The 16,338-nt window shown below is 40.8% G+C and overlaps 1 protein-coding gene across 1 annotated transcript; it reads left to right on the forward strand.

The window, feature by feature from the left end:
• The first annotated feature begins 224 nt into the window (after positions 1-224).
• On the forward strand, positions 225-12,923 carry ZCCHC10 (zinc finger CCHC-type containing 10). The gene is made up of 4 exons (XM_082490028.1): positions 225-284; positions 3,519-3,680; positions 7,402-7,443; positions 11,024-12,923. The coding sequence occupies exons 1-4, from the start codon at positions 244-246 to the stop codon at positions 11,292-11,294; spliced, it is 516 nt and encodes a 171-aa protein (XP_082346154.1). The 5' UTR covers positions 225-243; the 3' UTR covers positions 11,295-12,923.
• The last annotated feature ends 3,415 nt before the right edge of the window (positions 12,924-16,338 follow it).

A 16,338-nucleotide genomic window follows, 5' to 3' on the forward strand; every position in this document is an offset into this window, starting at 1 on the left:
CTGGGCCGCCCGGCCGGGGGCCATGACTGACCCCACAACGCGGCCCCGCCGGTGCCATGACAACGCGGGAGGAGGTGAGGGGAGACGAGGCGGAAAGTGCGGCCCTCCCGACGCGTCCTCTCTGGCCGCAGGAGGATTTGCTCTCTGTGGCGGCCGCTCCTTCCCCCAATGGGAGGAGGCGGCGGACGGCATGGCCCGGCATGCAGCGCGGCCCGCGCCTCACTTCCCGGCCGGGCCGCTAAGATGGCGACTCCCATGCACCGCCTCATCGCTCGGAGACAGGCGTGAGTGCGGCGGGCGGCCGGGCCGGGGCGGGGCGAGGCAGGGCATGAGGGTCCCATAGGCGAGCTGGAGCGGGGGGAGGCCCGCCGGGCAGCGCCCTGAGGCAGCGGTTAGGGGGGAGGGGGGGCGGCTGCGGGCCCCAGGGGCGCGGGGCAGGGGCAGGGGAAGGCCGGGGGCATCCCCCGCGAGTGGGGCCGTGAGCGGGGCCGTGGGCTCGAGGGCATCCTGAGGGCAGTTTCCTCCGCGCCGGTGCTCTGCATCCCAGGCAGGGTGCTGCTCGTCTGTAAAGAACCCTCCCCCCCGAAATACGGCCCGCTTAGTGACATCGCTGCGGGGAAGCGATGAGAATGAAAGCGTGATTGTGGAAAAGCAGAGAAAGTCTTCAAAGTTTCACTTTTGGTGTTAACGCTGGCTAGCAGCGTTTTGGGAAAAGGCACCCGTACAGGTGTTGGCATGGCAGAGTTTTCAGTGAAGGGTGTAAGATCTTGTGATGCCGGCATTTACCCATCTCCATGGTAGACTTCAACCAGTCAGACTCAAAAAAACAAGTTCTAGGTTCATGTCACGATCTATTTACAGGACTATAAAAGAAGGGGGAAAAATGCCAAGCAAGCGACGTTTATTCAGATATGGATATTACATTCAAGTAATTTTCTCAGTACTAAAGAGACCTGATTGCCAAACACTGAAATGAGGAAAAGCCAACATTTTTGTGTGTTTATTTTAAGTACAACAAACGCCTGTGTTTCACTCTCATGTATTACTCACCTTGGGGTTTTTTTTGTTTGTTGGTTTGGGATTTGTTGTTTGCTTGTTTTTCCTTCCTTAGAACAATTTATTTCTTGCATCTCAATTTTTGAAGCGTGCTTGGTTTTTTTCTGTTTGATAGTAAGAGTTGGACAGAATATGGATGACTTCTGCATTCTTTTTCCTTTCTTATTTTTCAGTGTAACTTTTTTCCTATTTTCCAATGAACAGTAACTTGGGATTTCAAAGTACGCATGGAATACTTGTTCATTTAGGTTGCTATTTTATTATGAGTCAAGGACTGATTTTTTTTTTTTTACATTCCGTGTTGTGTTTCAGTGTGCTTGATGGGCACATGCTGAATTGTACACCTCCTAGCTTTTGCTTCTACATTGTGGTCGTTGATCCCTGTTAGAAGTTTACTTCAGTCTCGTGTTTTTCACTTGTGTTAAAACTTGTTAGTGCTGATATGATATTTATAGGTGTATAGTTTTTGAGCTACTTTAATCTATTTCCCTGGTAATTACTTATATTGCTTTTAGGGCTTGATCTTATAATTTTAGCTTGCATAGAATTGTCCGCCCTGGTCGTATGAGTAGTACTAGAACCCTGGAAATACTGAGCTACATTATTATTGCTCTGTTGCTGTGGAGACAGGTCTGGGCTAGTTTGAGATAGAAAAACAGTAACTTTTTTGGTTTTGTATGTTGGTGAAGAGGAAGGAGTATCCTCATTCTGCTTATATGTAACTCTTGTGGCAGAGCCAGAAGTCCAACGCAAGACAACACAAACCATTCAAAGATGTTGGGGTCCTTTTTGTTCATTACTAGATGAACTGCTTCCTGTTCAAGTCCGAGTTAATTGTGCAGCGTGGGTTGCAAGTTTAATTAGTTTTCTAGTGCTGATTTAGGTTAGTATTTCTAAGGCTATATTATGAAGCTAAATGCTCTTTGCATTGGAAAAGTGATGGATGTTCAGGACAAGATTCCCTTCAAGATACAGTAGAACTGTCATAGAAGGTGGTGGCTAGAGTCGAAAGAGAAGCAATTCACACCTTGCCATGAAAAACAATGCTCCTTTTGAGAGAAAAGTCCTTGCTAGTGGTCTGTCACTTTATGCCCTCTGAGTACTAAAGGAACAGTCTAGGAAGCGCCTCCTAGTTAAGCCAGGGCTGTTAATTTCAGATAGTTAAGATGGGCTGGTCTTGAAAAATTAGTAATTTGGTGTTTGGAAAAATGATAGAAGGTGGAAATAAGTTACAGTAGTTGCAGTGAACTGTACAGGAGCTACGAAGTCCTGATTTCAATCCTGGCTCTAAAACTAACTTGTGATTCTGACCTTGAGTGAGTCACTTGACCGCTGTATGAGTTTCTTATTTGTAAAGGAGGCGGGTGTCTGTGAGAAAATAGCAAAACAGCTTTTGCAAAGCTTCAGAATAGTGGAGAAAGAGATAGAATATGAAAATATGAGTTTTCTCCCTTAACTGGCTTTTAAAAATTAGCAAAGGATTTTGCCGTAGGGTGAAAACTGAAATGTGGATGTAAAATGCTCGCTAAATACTTCAGGTATTTGGGTGGTACATTGCACAAAGTGAGCAAGAATCTGATTGGTTTCATGGTAAACCTGCCAGGCTTTAATGAATCTTATGAAAGTGCAAATAAGTTACAGCTAGAAGCATCTCTGTTTTAGTTCCTCAGAGTCCTAGGCCCTTTGTGAGAATTTGGCAGTTTGGTACTTGAGTGTTAAATTCTAGCATTTGGAAATGAAGCTGCCTGGTTTTTGCTAACAGTGTTCTAGAATATAATTTCAGTTATTTATCTGAAGCAAGCTAGAACCATGTGCAATTATTGGATAGTTACAAATTGTATGCAGTGCCATCATTCCCAATAATTGTTGCACAATTATATCCTATAATGCTAAAAGCTGTGCCAATTAGGTTGATCAAAATGTGATTTTAGCGATAGAATTAATCTGTGTTCACTGACAGAGAATGGTCCCAGTAGCATTTTTCAAAATGTTTAAGCTGTTTACAATATCTAAAGGGGGTGGGAAATCATGGAATCTCAAGAGTGGGGGAAGAATGCAAGGTAGGCTAACCAGCAGCTAGTATAAAATTAAAAGTGAAATTCATGCGCAGCTGATGGGTGTGGTGACAGTTGATGTCAATTGTTCAGCATTTGCTACTTTAGCAGAAGAAGACTTAAGCTGAAGCTCTGGAATAGAGGAAAAGTGTGTCTTTGTTCTCTTTTATAAATAGTTGATATGAGAGTATTTTAATAAATGAAAATGTGTTTGCCTAAATTCTGTATGTGTTTAATGTTACCGTTCTTGTCCTGATTTAAGATGTATAATGGCTAAAGCACCCATGAATGTCTGGTGTAATCAAAACTACATACATTCTGAAGAATCTGTATGATCAAAAAAACTAATGTTTTCCAATAGGTAGAGCAGACGGAATCAGTCACTTAAGCAATTCTGCATTTTTCTAGGGAGGCAAACAAGCAGCATGTAAGATGTCAAAAATGTTTAGAGTTTGGACATTGGACGTATGAATGTACAGGGAAGAGAAAATATCTGCATAGACCTTCGAGGACAGCTCAATTAGCGAAAATTCTTAAAGAAAAAGAAAAGCGACTATTACTGCAGCAAAGGTAAGATTAATTAAAAGATAATTTTGTATGTGGGTGGGAAGATGGTGTCCTAGACCATTTTCTGCCATCGTTTCTTCCAGACTGTGTGATGCTTGCTTAATATTAGAGTCATTTTGTATGTTAGTGGAATATGTACACTCAGTTCCCACAAAATTAAAATGTTCATTAACACCTGCTCATCTGAAATACACAATTAAAACTTTTTTTGGCCTGTCTGAAACAAAAGAGGGCACTAAGCTAAAGTTAAAACAGTTGGAGCCTTTTTTTTTTGTAATGGAATGCTGCTTCCTGAATTCCTTGGTTACTTGCTTTTGTATGTTTGTGTGCTGGTACAAGCAGGTTGGTGTGAAAACTGTAAATGTATTTATAAAAAAAAAAAAAAAAAAAAAAAAAAAAAAACCAAAACAATTATTTTATTTCTGTTCAGATTTGCTGTTAGACTGTGCAATTAAAACCTGGTCTTCTGGGTGTGACCTGACAGTGGATCTGTGCCTGCACAGCTCCTGTATATTGCTCGCTATGAGCTGTAACAGTCAAACAGGTGGAATGAGAGTTGAGTTGTCAGGTGTTTTTAACTCTTGAGCATAAAGTAACAACATCTCACTGAATTGCGTAATTATTTCCCTTTTTGACATTTGAGAAAGTGGAAGATACCTGCATCTCAGAGTAAAATTCTGCATTTATGTAATGTGATTTCCTTTCCACTTTGCTCTGAGTAGACTTTAATCTTCCCCCAAGTTTAATAATTATTTTAACAAGCAACTCCAGATGACAAAGAGAAAAATAATGTAGGACATTTGATTTCCATGAAATTCCTGTGTATGAGGGTCTCTGTTCTGCCATTGCAACTCAAATTCAGTTACGTTAGCTGGAGAGTTGTTGCCTCAGCCCCACTGAGGGACAGTATCGTTTACAGCCATTGCAGCTACAACTGTTGGATTTGGAAAAATACCCTGTGTCACTGCCACTTGCAGCTCAGTGTGTTGGCTGTAGGTCATTAGTGCTGCCCGGATGTGAGTTATGGAAGAGTGTTCACACCTTTTGCTTTGCTATCTTAATGGGGAAAGAAAATGGGTGGTAACCCCTGGCAGAGAGGTCTGATTTGACTTCGTCAGCTCTTTCAGCTGAGGCTGCACTATGAATCAGTGCTGAAATACTGACTTAATTGGAAGCCCTTTAGCTTGTGTTGAGTGACATAAAATGTTTGTTTTTGAAATTAATTTAGATCCAATGAGTAATTATGAAGAAACTGTAATCCCCTGGTATTGTAGATAAGAAATTGGGAGGGCTTAGGCTCTAAAACTTGCTCCCTTTGGAGACAGAGTTTGGAAGAGTTCTTCAAAGACTCAAGACCTCTAAGACAAAGACTGACTTTAAGACTTAGATTATTTCCTTGTTCCTTTCCTGCCCTATCGCTGCTGAATTCTGCAGGTTAACGTTGGAGGACAGTGAATTGTGGGTGGAATAGCTTGTTGCCTAGCCATTGTGCTGGAGTCTGTGTATGAGATAATTTTATATAGGAGGTACAGACCTGTCCAGTGTCTGTCATGAATGGAGTTTTTTGAGCTGTAAGTCAACAGCCCACAGCGCAAGGGGTACGCAGTGTGAACAGTCATCTCATAAAAGAAAGACTAACTAATCATTAGATGGGAACAATTTTTAATCCTCTTTAAATTGGGCTGGATTCATACTGGTTATATGATCGTAAGCTCTCTGAAGGTCGTTAACTGTGCCGTGAGGCACCCGGTTCCTTAGATGCCAATGTTACACTTTCAAGGATGAAGCTTATTCTTTGTGGAAAGAACAACTTCCGAGGACACGCTTTTAGTTTTTGCATAGCTTGCTTTGGAAGGTTATTGCTTGTCTGCAGAGAAGTTGGGTCTCCTACAGGTCTGCTTCAGAGTACTTGTATCATCATCTTTAAAAATGTAATAATGAATCATTAACCAGAAGGCAAACGTAGTCTAATAAGGTTAATATTTACTTTTTGACAACCACATACAAGATTTTTCAGCATTAACGCATTTCAGCAGTTGTTCCAGGATCCTTCTATTTGTCCCGTGTTGACTCTAGGAATCTGATGGACATTATGGAGGTTTTACTTACTGGTGCCAGTAAAGCCGGCTGCTTGCCTGTCCTAGAGTAGGAGTTGGGAGGGGAGGAAAGGGGAGAAAACGCTTATTCAATAACTTAGTGATGTTACTATGTTGAACCAAAACCAGGATGCCTGAGTCTTATTTATGGTTCTGAAGGCAGTGTAGTGCCGCAGGGAAGATGACCGAATGTCACGAATGAGATCTGTTTGATCTGCTGGGGGTCTCTTGGTTGTGTGGTTCCCTCGAGTAGTGAACTCCTATAGGCACCCACGTGTTAAACACTAGAGGGAGGCATAGACCCGCGTGTGCCGCGGCCGCCCGGGTTACTCACTTGCTCAATTAGGTCCCTTCTTCTGAAAGGTGCTTTGGGATCTAATTCTGTTTATTCGCAGTGGCTTCTCTTACCTGTGAAACACCTGGTTACCTATGGTAAGGGTATCAGGCCTTAATAATGTAGATATTAACAGCATTCAGCAATACAGGAAGGTTTATAATTTGGTTCAATATTTGAAGATCGATGAATCTTCCTCTTGCCCACAGGAAATCGTGGGGAGTGTGGAAAAGTTTTCTGGGTAAATGTAATATTTTCATACCATGTCTGTGAAAATAAAAAAATTGAAAAATCTCTTTTTTTTTCTGGCACACAAATGGCATTGAGTACTTTTATTGAAAAACAGTATAGTTTACACTTAACACTTCTTGCTACCCTTTTCTGGACTCTTTATCAGCACATATTGCTGTCTAATTTCTAAATTAAATATATTTGCAATTTTTACTTTTATTTCTATATATTTAAGATGACTTCCAGTAATAGGCTTCAGTTGAGGAGAAAGCATCCTGGTTCATGAAAGAATGTACAACTTCCTCATATATCAGTGGCACATTAAGCATGCTGTAAGTATATGATGAGGGACTGCGTTAATCACACGCGTACATTCCAGGTTGAATTGTGTGCTATATATCAATACATTGAGAAGAGTATGTGACTGGTACATTTGACTGAAAGAATTTTATTTTCTTTAAAAATAAAAATCCAGAAATTAAGACTGTTATTTTTTTAAAAAAAAATCCCTTAGTGTTTTGTTAAAAGAAACTTTCTTCTGTCTCATTTACCACTAAAACCTTCTCTGAGTGTATGAATACATGGTAATCTGAAAGACAAATAGTTGGAAAGCATCAGTATGAACAGATTGTTCTGTGTCTTTTTGTACTTGAAAGAAATGCATAGTGAAAGCTACAGACTAATTCAGTATTTTAACCATTGTTTCACTCAGTTCAGTTATTGCTAAATGTGGTTGTACAGAACTATTTTTGTATCCTTTTCTCCTATGCCTTTCCCATCCCAAAATGTTGGTGTCCATATACTGTGAAGAAGAGTAAAGCATACTTAACACAGAAAATTAGAGGTGAATTGCTGATTTTTTTTCTGCCCTGATTTGTAGGTATTGTTTTTCTGGTTTGAATAGTGACTGAAAATATATGCCAAATGAACTTCGGGTAGTACGGCGCTCTGCCAGTGGGATACCAGTTTTCTAATATTAAACTCAACTCCACTGTGCTGCTGTTTGATTAATGCAGTAAGAAAATTAAATAAAGCCATTGTGTTTTTTCCCCCCATTAATTAGCGCTGGAGAAAGTACTGCAGAAAGGAAGACCAAGAAAAAAAGGTATGTGGGGAATGATGACAAATTGTGGAGCTGTTTCAGTGTGTGATCTTGCACTGGGTATTGCGGCAGGCAATTTGGAAGGGGGGTGTGGGTAATGTCAACATTGCAAATACAGTTTTGATTTTACTGCTTTTAGCCTGTTACAGGCATTTCTATGACAGCCATTTGGAGAATTTTACTGCTCCCTGTCCAAAAACTCTAAATTCTTTGTCCTTTGCTTTTCTCCCTACTGATTGTCCTATCTCTGTTATCTTGCTTTAATAATAAAAATCTTCTATTTCTGCCTGAAAGTTCATCAAGTGTATTTTAAGCAATTGTGCAAGAATGGCATACTGTTTTCTAGCCTGTAATCACGCCACCTACCCGTCTTGCTCTTCCTTTTGTTGTTTTCGTTTGTTTCTGATAGCAGCTGTCTTTCTCTGAAGCTTTGTCTAGAGAATTAAATAAAGCATCTAAAAAAAAAAAAAAAAAAAAAACCAAAACAAAAAAAAAAAACAACCCAACCCCAAAACCAAACAAAAAAACCCCTGATTCCAGACCAAAACAAAATTCAGGAAATAAACCTTCACACACAAACACCCCCTCTACTAATTTGAGCCAAGAACTCTTTCTCTTTTGACATTATTTCTACTTCACTTTGCAGTAACGTGTGCTTGGGAATTCGCTTCTATCTTTATTAGCAGAACCCTTTCAGGAACAGCGAGAACCCTGCCTGGAATACTCCTACTAATCATGTTATGAGTTTTACATATGGAGGATGCCTGTACTGTAGTAGCCTCATTATCTCTTCGCATTTAGTTGACTGTTCTCCGTCTCTGATCTTCTGAAAACAGTTTTTGGAAGATTTGTTTTTAAAGACTAGGCCTTGTTCTTTGTGTGGCAGTCATTTAATAAACCACAGCAGTTTTTTAAAACATGCCTTTATTTTAGGCTATCATGTGGAATGTGGCTTTATTGGAATGCTTCTTGGTGACTGTCTTCGTTCTAATATCAGAATATGTTTTATCAAAGTCTCCTTTCTCAGTAGTGTCCATTTATTGTTGGAGTTACTTGGGACTAATGAGATCATAAATTAACTGATTTCTAAACAGTGTAGTTCAGACCTCTTCTTGCCTCAGCTTTCTCGTACGCTGCATAATGCTTTTCAGAGTATTTGAGCTCTAAACCAATGCAAAAATGAAAAGAGCAAAAGGATTTATGGGGGAGGGGGTGATTTGGTCACTTTTTCCTTAAAACTTTAAAGCTCTTCTATGTTTGAATTGTTATCCTGTTTTTATGTAAGCACCAAATCCATCAATATAAAATCCTTTCCAGATAGTTTGCTATTTATATTTTTATTATGATACAGGAAGAATTAAATGCAGAAAATTCAGCAAAGGGTTACCATTGAATATATGTTCCAGTTGTTTTTTGTTTTGGTTTTTTTTTTAAAGAAAAAGGCAAAAGTTAGGGTTCTGGCAGTAGTGAGCACTAACCTTTTACATAGTGTACGTTTGTTTTGATATAAACAGTAATAAGTAAGCTACAGGCTTAACCAGAAAAACAGGAACAGGCAAAACAGCTGTTGTACAATATTGTGACCTCAGGTGACACTGAGCTGTCTTCTCAGAGCATGTTGGCTTCGGTGTTCCCATACGGCATACTTTGGTTATTAACTGAAAGCCCGTTTTATGCTTGGATCACGTATAAATCTACCTGACTGAAGGGTAGACTCATGTCTTAATTAACTTGTTTCTTCAGGCATCCAGCTGTGATTGTGCCCAAAATTGTAGATTTTATTTAAGTACCATGTTTAAAATTACCTGGGGTTGTTAGATGATTCCAATAGAACCGGAAAGGACAGAAAGTCTCAGAGAAGGGTGATAGCATGTGTTACAAAACGCAGCCGTCATTCCACAGTTGGTACATAGAAATCACATGAGATATTAATGCTTACACTTGTTTTGAGGAGAATGAATGCTTGTCTGCTGGAGAAATTTTGTATTTTACAGTAGTGTAGTAGACCCAAAAATCCTAGATCTACCAATCTATAGCATCGGGATTGTCACCTTACCTAATCAGGACAAGGTGAAGTAGGTGAATTTTACTCACTCCCATCTCCATCCTCCTCCTGTGACTACCAACAGGCCACATCTTGCATCACCTGAAAACAAGTACCTGCTTGTATCTTCTCTCGTAGCTCTAGCTATTGCTTTTCTCTAGGAGCAGCAGTATTAAGTGTTACATTCTGATGTTTCTGTGAGTGGATTTCAGATCATAACCTAAGTGTTGGAAGTCCATGGATTGCTTCTATAGATTCTGCGAAAGGGGATTAGGAAAAGGAAGTTCAGTCAAAGTTACCATTCAGGGGATCCTCTGACTGATTTTTGCCCATATGGATGGATCGGCACATCTAATGAAACTGTTGAGATTGAAACTACTGGTCCCATATTTTTGGTTTTCCTCATCTTAAAAATAGTTTCTCACAAACAAGAAGTCTGTATTTAATCAGTCCTTATAGATTTATCTTTAATAAACGGCCATTGTGTCTGCATGCACAGAGATAACAGAGATGTTACAAAAACTTTAGTGGTTCGTAGCTTAACGCATGCATCCAGATTTGTCAGCTCACGTGACCATGGCTGATACGATAAAAAAACATTACTCTTTCTCTAATAGCCTTAACAGAATCATTTCCTGAGTTGTTATGTTTAACCAAACCCTCTGATAAAAGCTACTACATTAATTTTCTAATGGAAAGAAGATTCTGCATTATTATATCTAGCATTTTTGCATGCTGTTTGGTTGACTTGGTGGGAAGGGAGGTGAATTAGTAGCTTTACACTTTGGAGAAGGATCTAAGGGAGAATTTAATTGTACTTTCTTGGAATTCATATGGCCTTACTTAATCAGAGACTTTGATCTTGAGAACAACAGCCTCAGTAAGGTCTAAATATGGAAAAAATTATGGAGGATACAGAAATCCACTTTATGTTTGTGATTTTGTCTTTATCTTGGACTGTTTCCACCCCTTCTCCTCCACCCCAAAAACATAAGCATCCTGTAGTGGCAGGTAGTTTGGGTTCTTTTGCCAGGAGTAATCTAAGAACAATTTCCGTTGAGTACAATTCTGACATCTGTGAAATCACTGATGAAATTTCCACTGAGACTTACATTGCCAAAATTTCACTCCTTATTGCACTGGTGTGCTAGGGAACTGATCTTTGTTAATTTTTCCCTGAGGCTTTAGTAGTGCAGGACATCCGTACCTCTCTTGCAGCCTTGTTCTTTTATTTAGCCAAGTCAGTAAAGACACTCATCATTACTATGAGCAAGATCCTTGCCAGCTTTCAAAATTAACCTTTTTCTGTAGTCCTGTTTTGGCTGGCTTCACGTGCGTGGTGTCGCTCTGCCATTGCTCGAATGGCCAAAATGTATTTGCTCAGAATTGGAGGAGGGTGGGGTTCTCTTAGACTGTGAGGCCTGGAAATTTTCAGACCAAACCACTGATCTTTGGATTACAACACAGTATAAAGAATGCTGTGTAATGCATGCTGTCTCTAGCAGACCTGCGCTCATGCATCTATTTGTTTTCTTTCAGATCTAAAAGCGTGACCAGTTCCAGCAGCAGTAGCAGTGCCAGCTCGGCTAGTGATTCCTCATCTGACAGCGAAGATTCTTCTACCTCCTCTTCTTCTGATGATAGTGACAGTGATGAGAGCTCCTCTACTTCCTCATCTTCTCCATCCTCGAGTAGCACTTCCTCTTCTTCAGAGTTTGAATCGGATTCTAGTTCCTCCAGCAGTAGCAGCAGCAGCAGCACAGACAGTAGTTCTGATGATGAGCCACCAAAGAAAAAGAAGAAGAAATAGTTTGGTGCAGTGTAGAACTGTTGTTCAGTGAATGATAACACTCTTCAAAGATGTTTTGAGCACGTGGTTGCCAAACAGTTTACCTGGTCAACATTTCTACTGCTAAAACTTTCTAAATGTTTTGCATAGTTGTTCATAGGACATGAAAGGTATTAAATGGCACGTGAGACTTACTGAAAGAGTATTTTTGTGGTTTATCCTTTTATGGAAAATTTTACTTTTTTAGTTCAAAAGTCTATCATCAGATTTGTTTATATGAGCTAAGGTCCAGTAACCTGGATGTTTACATGCTGGAAAGCAAAAGCTTTTTGTTGCAGATCATGTTGTGCATCACATCCTACTACTATGTTTATGACAGCTTCACTTACATTGAGAAAATCATCTAAAGTATTAGAAGCAAAAGTTTTACCCTGCTGGCTGTAGAGCACTCTCATTGTTGAAATCGAATGCACAATGTTGCATGCAGAGGGCCTTCCATCTCACCATTAACAAATGTATTATATGCTGCTGAGCTTTTTTTCTCATGGCTTTTCCTGATGCTTCCAGGTGGAATCTTAACTGCAACATAAAACTTTAAATAGTGTTCATTTGTTAATGATCAATATACTACGTGTACTGTACAGAGGCTTTAGTCTTTTCAACTCGCCTGTTTCCTTAGCTCATTTATTTGTCGTATTTTCTGAGACACGGAGTGTCTCATGCAGCAGTGTCTGTGTAAGAAAGAGGAGCAGTGCACGGTGGAGGAACGATGACTGATGCTGCTTAGGAGTTTCATCTTTGTGCCTTTTTTTGTAAATTAAATGTATCCTAGTGAGAGAAGGGCTTGAGTGGGTGTTTTTCAGAACTCCATTAGCTTTCCATGCAGAATATGGTCAGTAAAACCAGAGAACTGGTAGTAACAAACAAAAATGGGCGCTATGTTCAAGGAAATAGGAAAAAAGCTATTTTCACTGGTTGCTCAGTAAGAAAAGGAGTCGCCTTTAAATAGAGGTCCCAAAGGAAAGTGTTTCCCTTTTGATATTTTTGCAAAAAATTGTTGTGTAATGCAAGATTACCAAGCCGTTTTGTTGGGCATATGGTGGCTGGCATTATAGTCTGCAGTATAATCAGTCCATTATTTTTATGTAACACTGTGTACGTGTCTGTGAAAATCTGGCATGGGAGAAGCAAGCTAGCGCAAAAAAAAAGACCAACAAAAGCAAAATCTAAACATACTGCAGAACAAGTATTGCTGGTTGCAAATTGAAAGTTATTTGTTCTTTTGGTGGATTGAAGCAGGTGGCATTAGTATTTTGATTTGTGATGCAGTGTCCTAAATTTCTTATTGTTGGAGTGCCCTTTTTTGGGGGAGGAGGCATCACACGTGGATAAATTCTTAAATATCTTGGTTTAGGTAAAATATAGTAATTAAACTATTTTTTATATTTTTATGGAAAAAGTAGTGTGTAGAATTACTTTTGAATAAACTGTGCTTATTTAAATGTTTGAAAATATGTATGTCGTGTGTGTTAGTCTGTAATCATTCCTGTGTTTTACAGAACACTCTGCAGATTGTAAATAAAATTACCGGAAAATTGTTGAAGTTGTCTTGAGTGAATGTACCATTTAATGGGAAAAATTAATAAATTATTAAACAGTAGTTGCTAAATTCTTGCTTACTGCAAATCCAAACGTGAGTGATACCGTAGTAGTAAAGTGTGTGTGGAAGCCCTTTGGAATATCGAGGCTCGGCTGCCTCTGCCACCCTGTTAAGACCGTCTTGTACATTCGTTTCTTTAGTGCTGCTGGCGTTTGTGCGTAGGTGGCTTTGTCGCTTCACACAATATATTACTTCTCCCCATTAAGTTGTCTCTGCCAAGAAAAGAGAAGTTTAAGACTGTTAGACAACTACTTAAGTACTAAAGCTGGTCACCTTCAGGGGTTGGTCTCTTCCTACTTCTGTTCCTGTTTGGTGTCTACAGTCAGACAAATCGGGTCCCTTCACAAAGACAGAAGGAGTCGCCTGTGTGTGGTGGGTTGGGTCAGCAGGAGCTAGGGTAAGGTGGTGTAATCACAGGTGATGCTAAGGAGACCTTAATCTGACTTCTGGTCTGCTGTTGGCTGACAAGTGGCTTAGTGCTTTCAGTGGGTGTCTGCCCCTGCCCGCTGCTGATTAAGCCCCAGACCAACCATAAGTCCCTCTGTATTCAGATTTAAAAAAAAAAAAAAAAAAAAAAGTTTGAGTTTGAAGGCAATATATTTCTTTGGGGTTTTTAAATTTCCCTTTCTGTTTAGTTTGTCACTACGTATTCTTGTTTTACAGAGTGAAACCCGCCAGTCTGTCAAGAGCTTTGCCTGTTCATCTTTCACTAGATCACGTCCTGATTTCTTGCTGGATGCTTTGATTCAAACTTTTCCACAGGAAAGGTATTTTTTTAATTACTGTCTCCCAAAGCTCTAGGTTAGGTACAAAAGATCATTAATTATTTATTTTTTTTTAAAAAGCACTAACTAGAAATTACTGTCTTTATTAAGCAGTTATACGAGACCTGTGTAGCTCTGAACAGCCTCGATTTTAGTCCTTCCAATTGCAAGTAAAGCTGCCATCGCTAATTGAAGGGAAGCAATTGATGCAGTCTAGTAGAAAAACAGCCTCAGGAAAAGGCATCGCCTTGCAAGGAGAAGCACTGCGAACTGGTGGGAGAGCAGAAGAAGGGAGAGACAACCCGATCTTCTAGTCCAGGCCTTTATTAAATCAAACATCTGTCGGGCAGGAACAGGTTTTTGGGTGCCCTCGGTGAAATTACATTATACAGTCTCTTGTGGATTGATGGATGTATTTATTTTTTAGGGAGGGGTCCCTAATAAATAGGACTTGCTATCAAATGGATTTGATTTATAAAGAAATGATTCAACATACCCTAACCCCGTGGGTTTAATTTGCTTTATGAAATTATATTTATCTGAGCTCTGCCTTTAACCAGACACTGAAACACCAGTGGTGTGGGGGCAGATCTTCACAGCTGATTTTGTTAATTGGGATGTGTAAAGGTGTGTGTGTGGGGGGATAATACAAAATGTAATACCAGAATATGTTTGACTTCTGAGACTGGGTATGTTAAAAATGTCATTGGCAGAACATAATTTTAGAAACATCATTGAAACCCGATAAGAACTGGGTATTTTTATTATTTCCTTGTCCTTTCTGTTATTTACAGCACAGTGTCACTTTCTCAGGGAAGCCGCCGGTGCCTCCCCTGCCCGCAGGCGGGAGGGAAGCTGCAGCTGCGTTTGGGTCCCAGCTGGGTCAGGGTTCCAGCCCCGTTTGATTGTGTTTTGGTCGTATTTTGGTGTCTCAACAAACTTCAGCTTTAGCTGCCAGTTAAAATAGTTCAGAACTGTTTGAGATTGGCTATAAACTTAACACTGTTATCCTGTCTTTTTAGAGCATTTTTGTATGAAGGGTCTCTACAATCATAGTATCGGAGACTATGCTTTTAAAAGAAAATTTAGATTCTGGTGTTTGTTAAGCTTACACAAAAAGAAAAAAAAAGTGTTGTTTTTTTTTTTCACCATTCTGCTGCACTTTAGTCATGTATTTAAAAAAAAAAAAATTAAAATCTGAATCCAAAGCAGAACTATGTTCCAGTACATTTTGAAATCGGTTTATGTGGAAGAATGTTTAAATTCAAAATGTTTATATAATATAGTTGTAGGTTTTCTAAAAATAGCCTCTTGTGGAGATTATTTTGGGAAGTTTTGGTAATGTTGCCAGTGTAAGGGGGCAGCCAGTGTGGGATCTCTGAGCTGGGCTGCCCGGCTCTGCTCGGAGCCACCCGGTTCCCTCCAAACCAGGCACCGTGGTACGCGGCCGGGGTGAAAAACTGCATTATCAGCCACAGGGGTTGAGTCGCAGAAAAGAGCAGGAGTGGTTGAGGAGCAGCTCTGCCGGCGCTGGGGGCTGGCCTGGGGGTGCCGCAGTTGTTCTTTAGAAAATTTGGAAATAATTATTTAGAAAAAATAAATTCTGCTTCTGCGTGCCCCAGTGTTGTCCCAAATCTGGGTTCTTTACCCGCTGTGCAAGCCAGTAACACCCAGAGCAGAGGTATTTCCAAATTTATTCCATTAATGTGCAGAAATGGGGTGCTCGTCCCAAAACAGGAGCATACCTTAGTTCTAAAAATCTCCACTTTTATACATTGATTATTACATATTCAGAAAGTTAATACATATTCGTTGTTATTCTCTTTAATGACGGGTCAAGATTTCTTCGCTTCCCATGTAAATTAGTGCGCAGACTCTGCCTTCTTCCATTGCTCTCTTTGGAGTCGGTGGTATCTTTTGGGCAGGTGGTCAATGAGTCGGTGGTCGCAATCTCCCCCACTGGAATTACCTTTTATCTACTTCTCCTCTGATTTTGGCAGTTGCAGGTGGTTTTCTGGGTTTGCTGACCAGCCCACACTTCATCACTCTCTCGCCGGGAACCCCCCGCTTATCCGCAACACTACGCTGTCTGGTGGTTACCTCCTTAATTGAATCCTAGGTAAATTGTGTCGAGTTACTGTTTCGCGATTAGAATATTAGGTAAGTAATTAAATAGCGTTGGGGCAGTACAGAGGACTTGAGCAGCAGCAGGTTTCCTTGGCTGCTTCGCTGACATTTACATTTAATTTTCCTGGTTTACGTCAATTTTACTACAAAACCAGCGCACCGCGAGCGGGCGCGAGCCCCCCCGATGCGCAGGTAGTGATCGGTGATGGCTTTGCGCCCTCTCCTACGGGAAGTAAACGGGGAAAGGCGGAGGTTTGTTCTGCGGTGCAATATTTAAATTTAAATATTCCCGAGCACGTGACCCCTCCCGCCCTGCCACGTGACGCGGGCCGCGGCACGCCCCCCTCCTCCCCTCACCCCTCCCCTCCACCGCTCGGCGGGGTCACGTGCTCGCGGAGTCCCCGTCGGCGGGTCACGTGAGCGGCGGCGGGGCTGCGGCGGCGCGGGGGCTGCCGGGAAGCGCGAGTGCCCGGCTGCGGGCGGAGGGAGGGAGGGAGGCCGGAGCCGGGCGAGG

Source organism: Vanellus vanellus (genome assembly GCF_965231255.1).
Source record: "Vanellus vanellus genome assembly, chromosome: 13".
In the NCBI taxonomy this organism is placed as follows: domain Eukaryota; kingdom Metazoa; phylum Chordata; class Aves; order Charadriiformes; family Charadriidae; genus Vanellus; species Vanellus vanellus.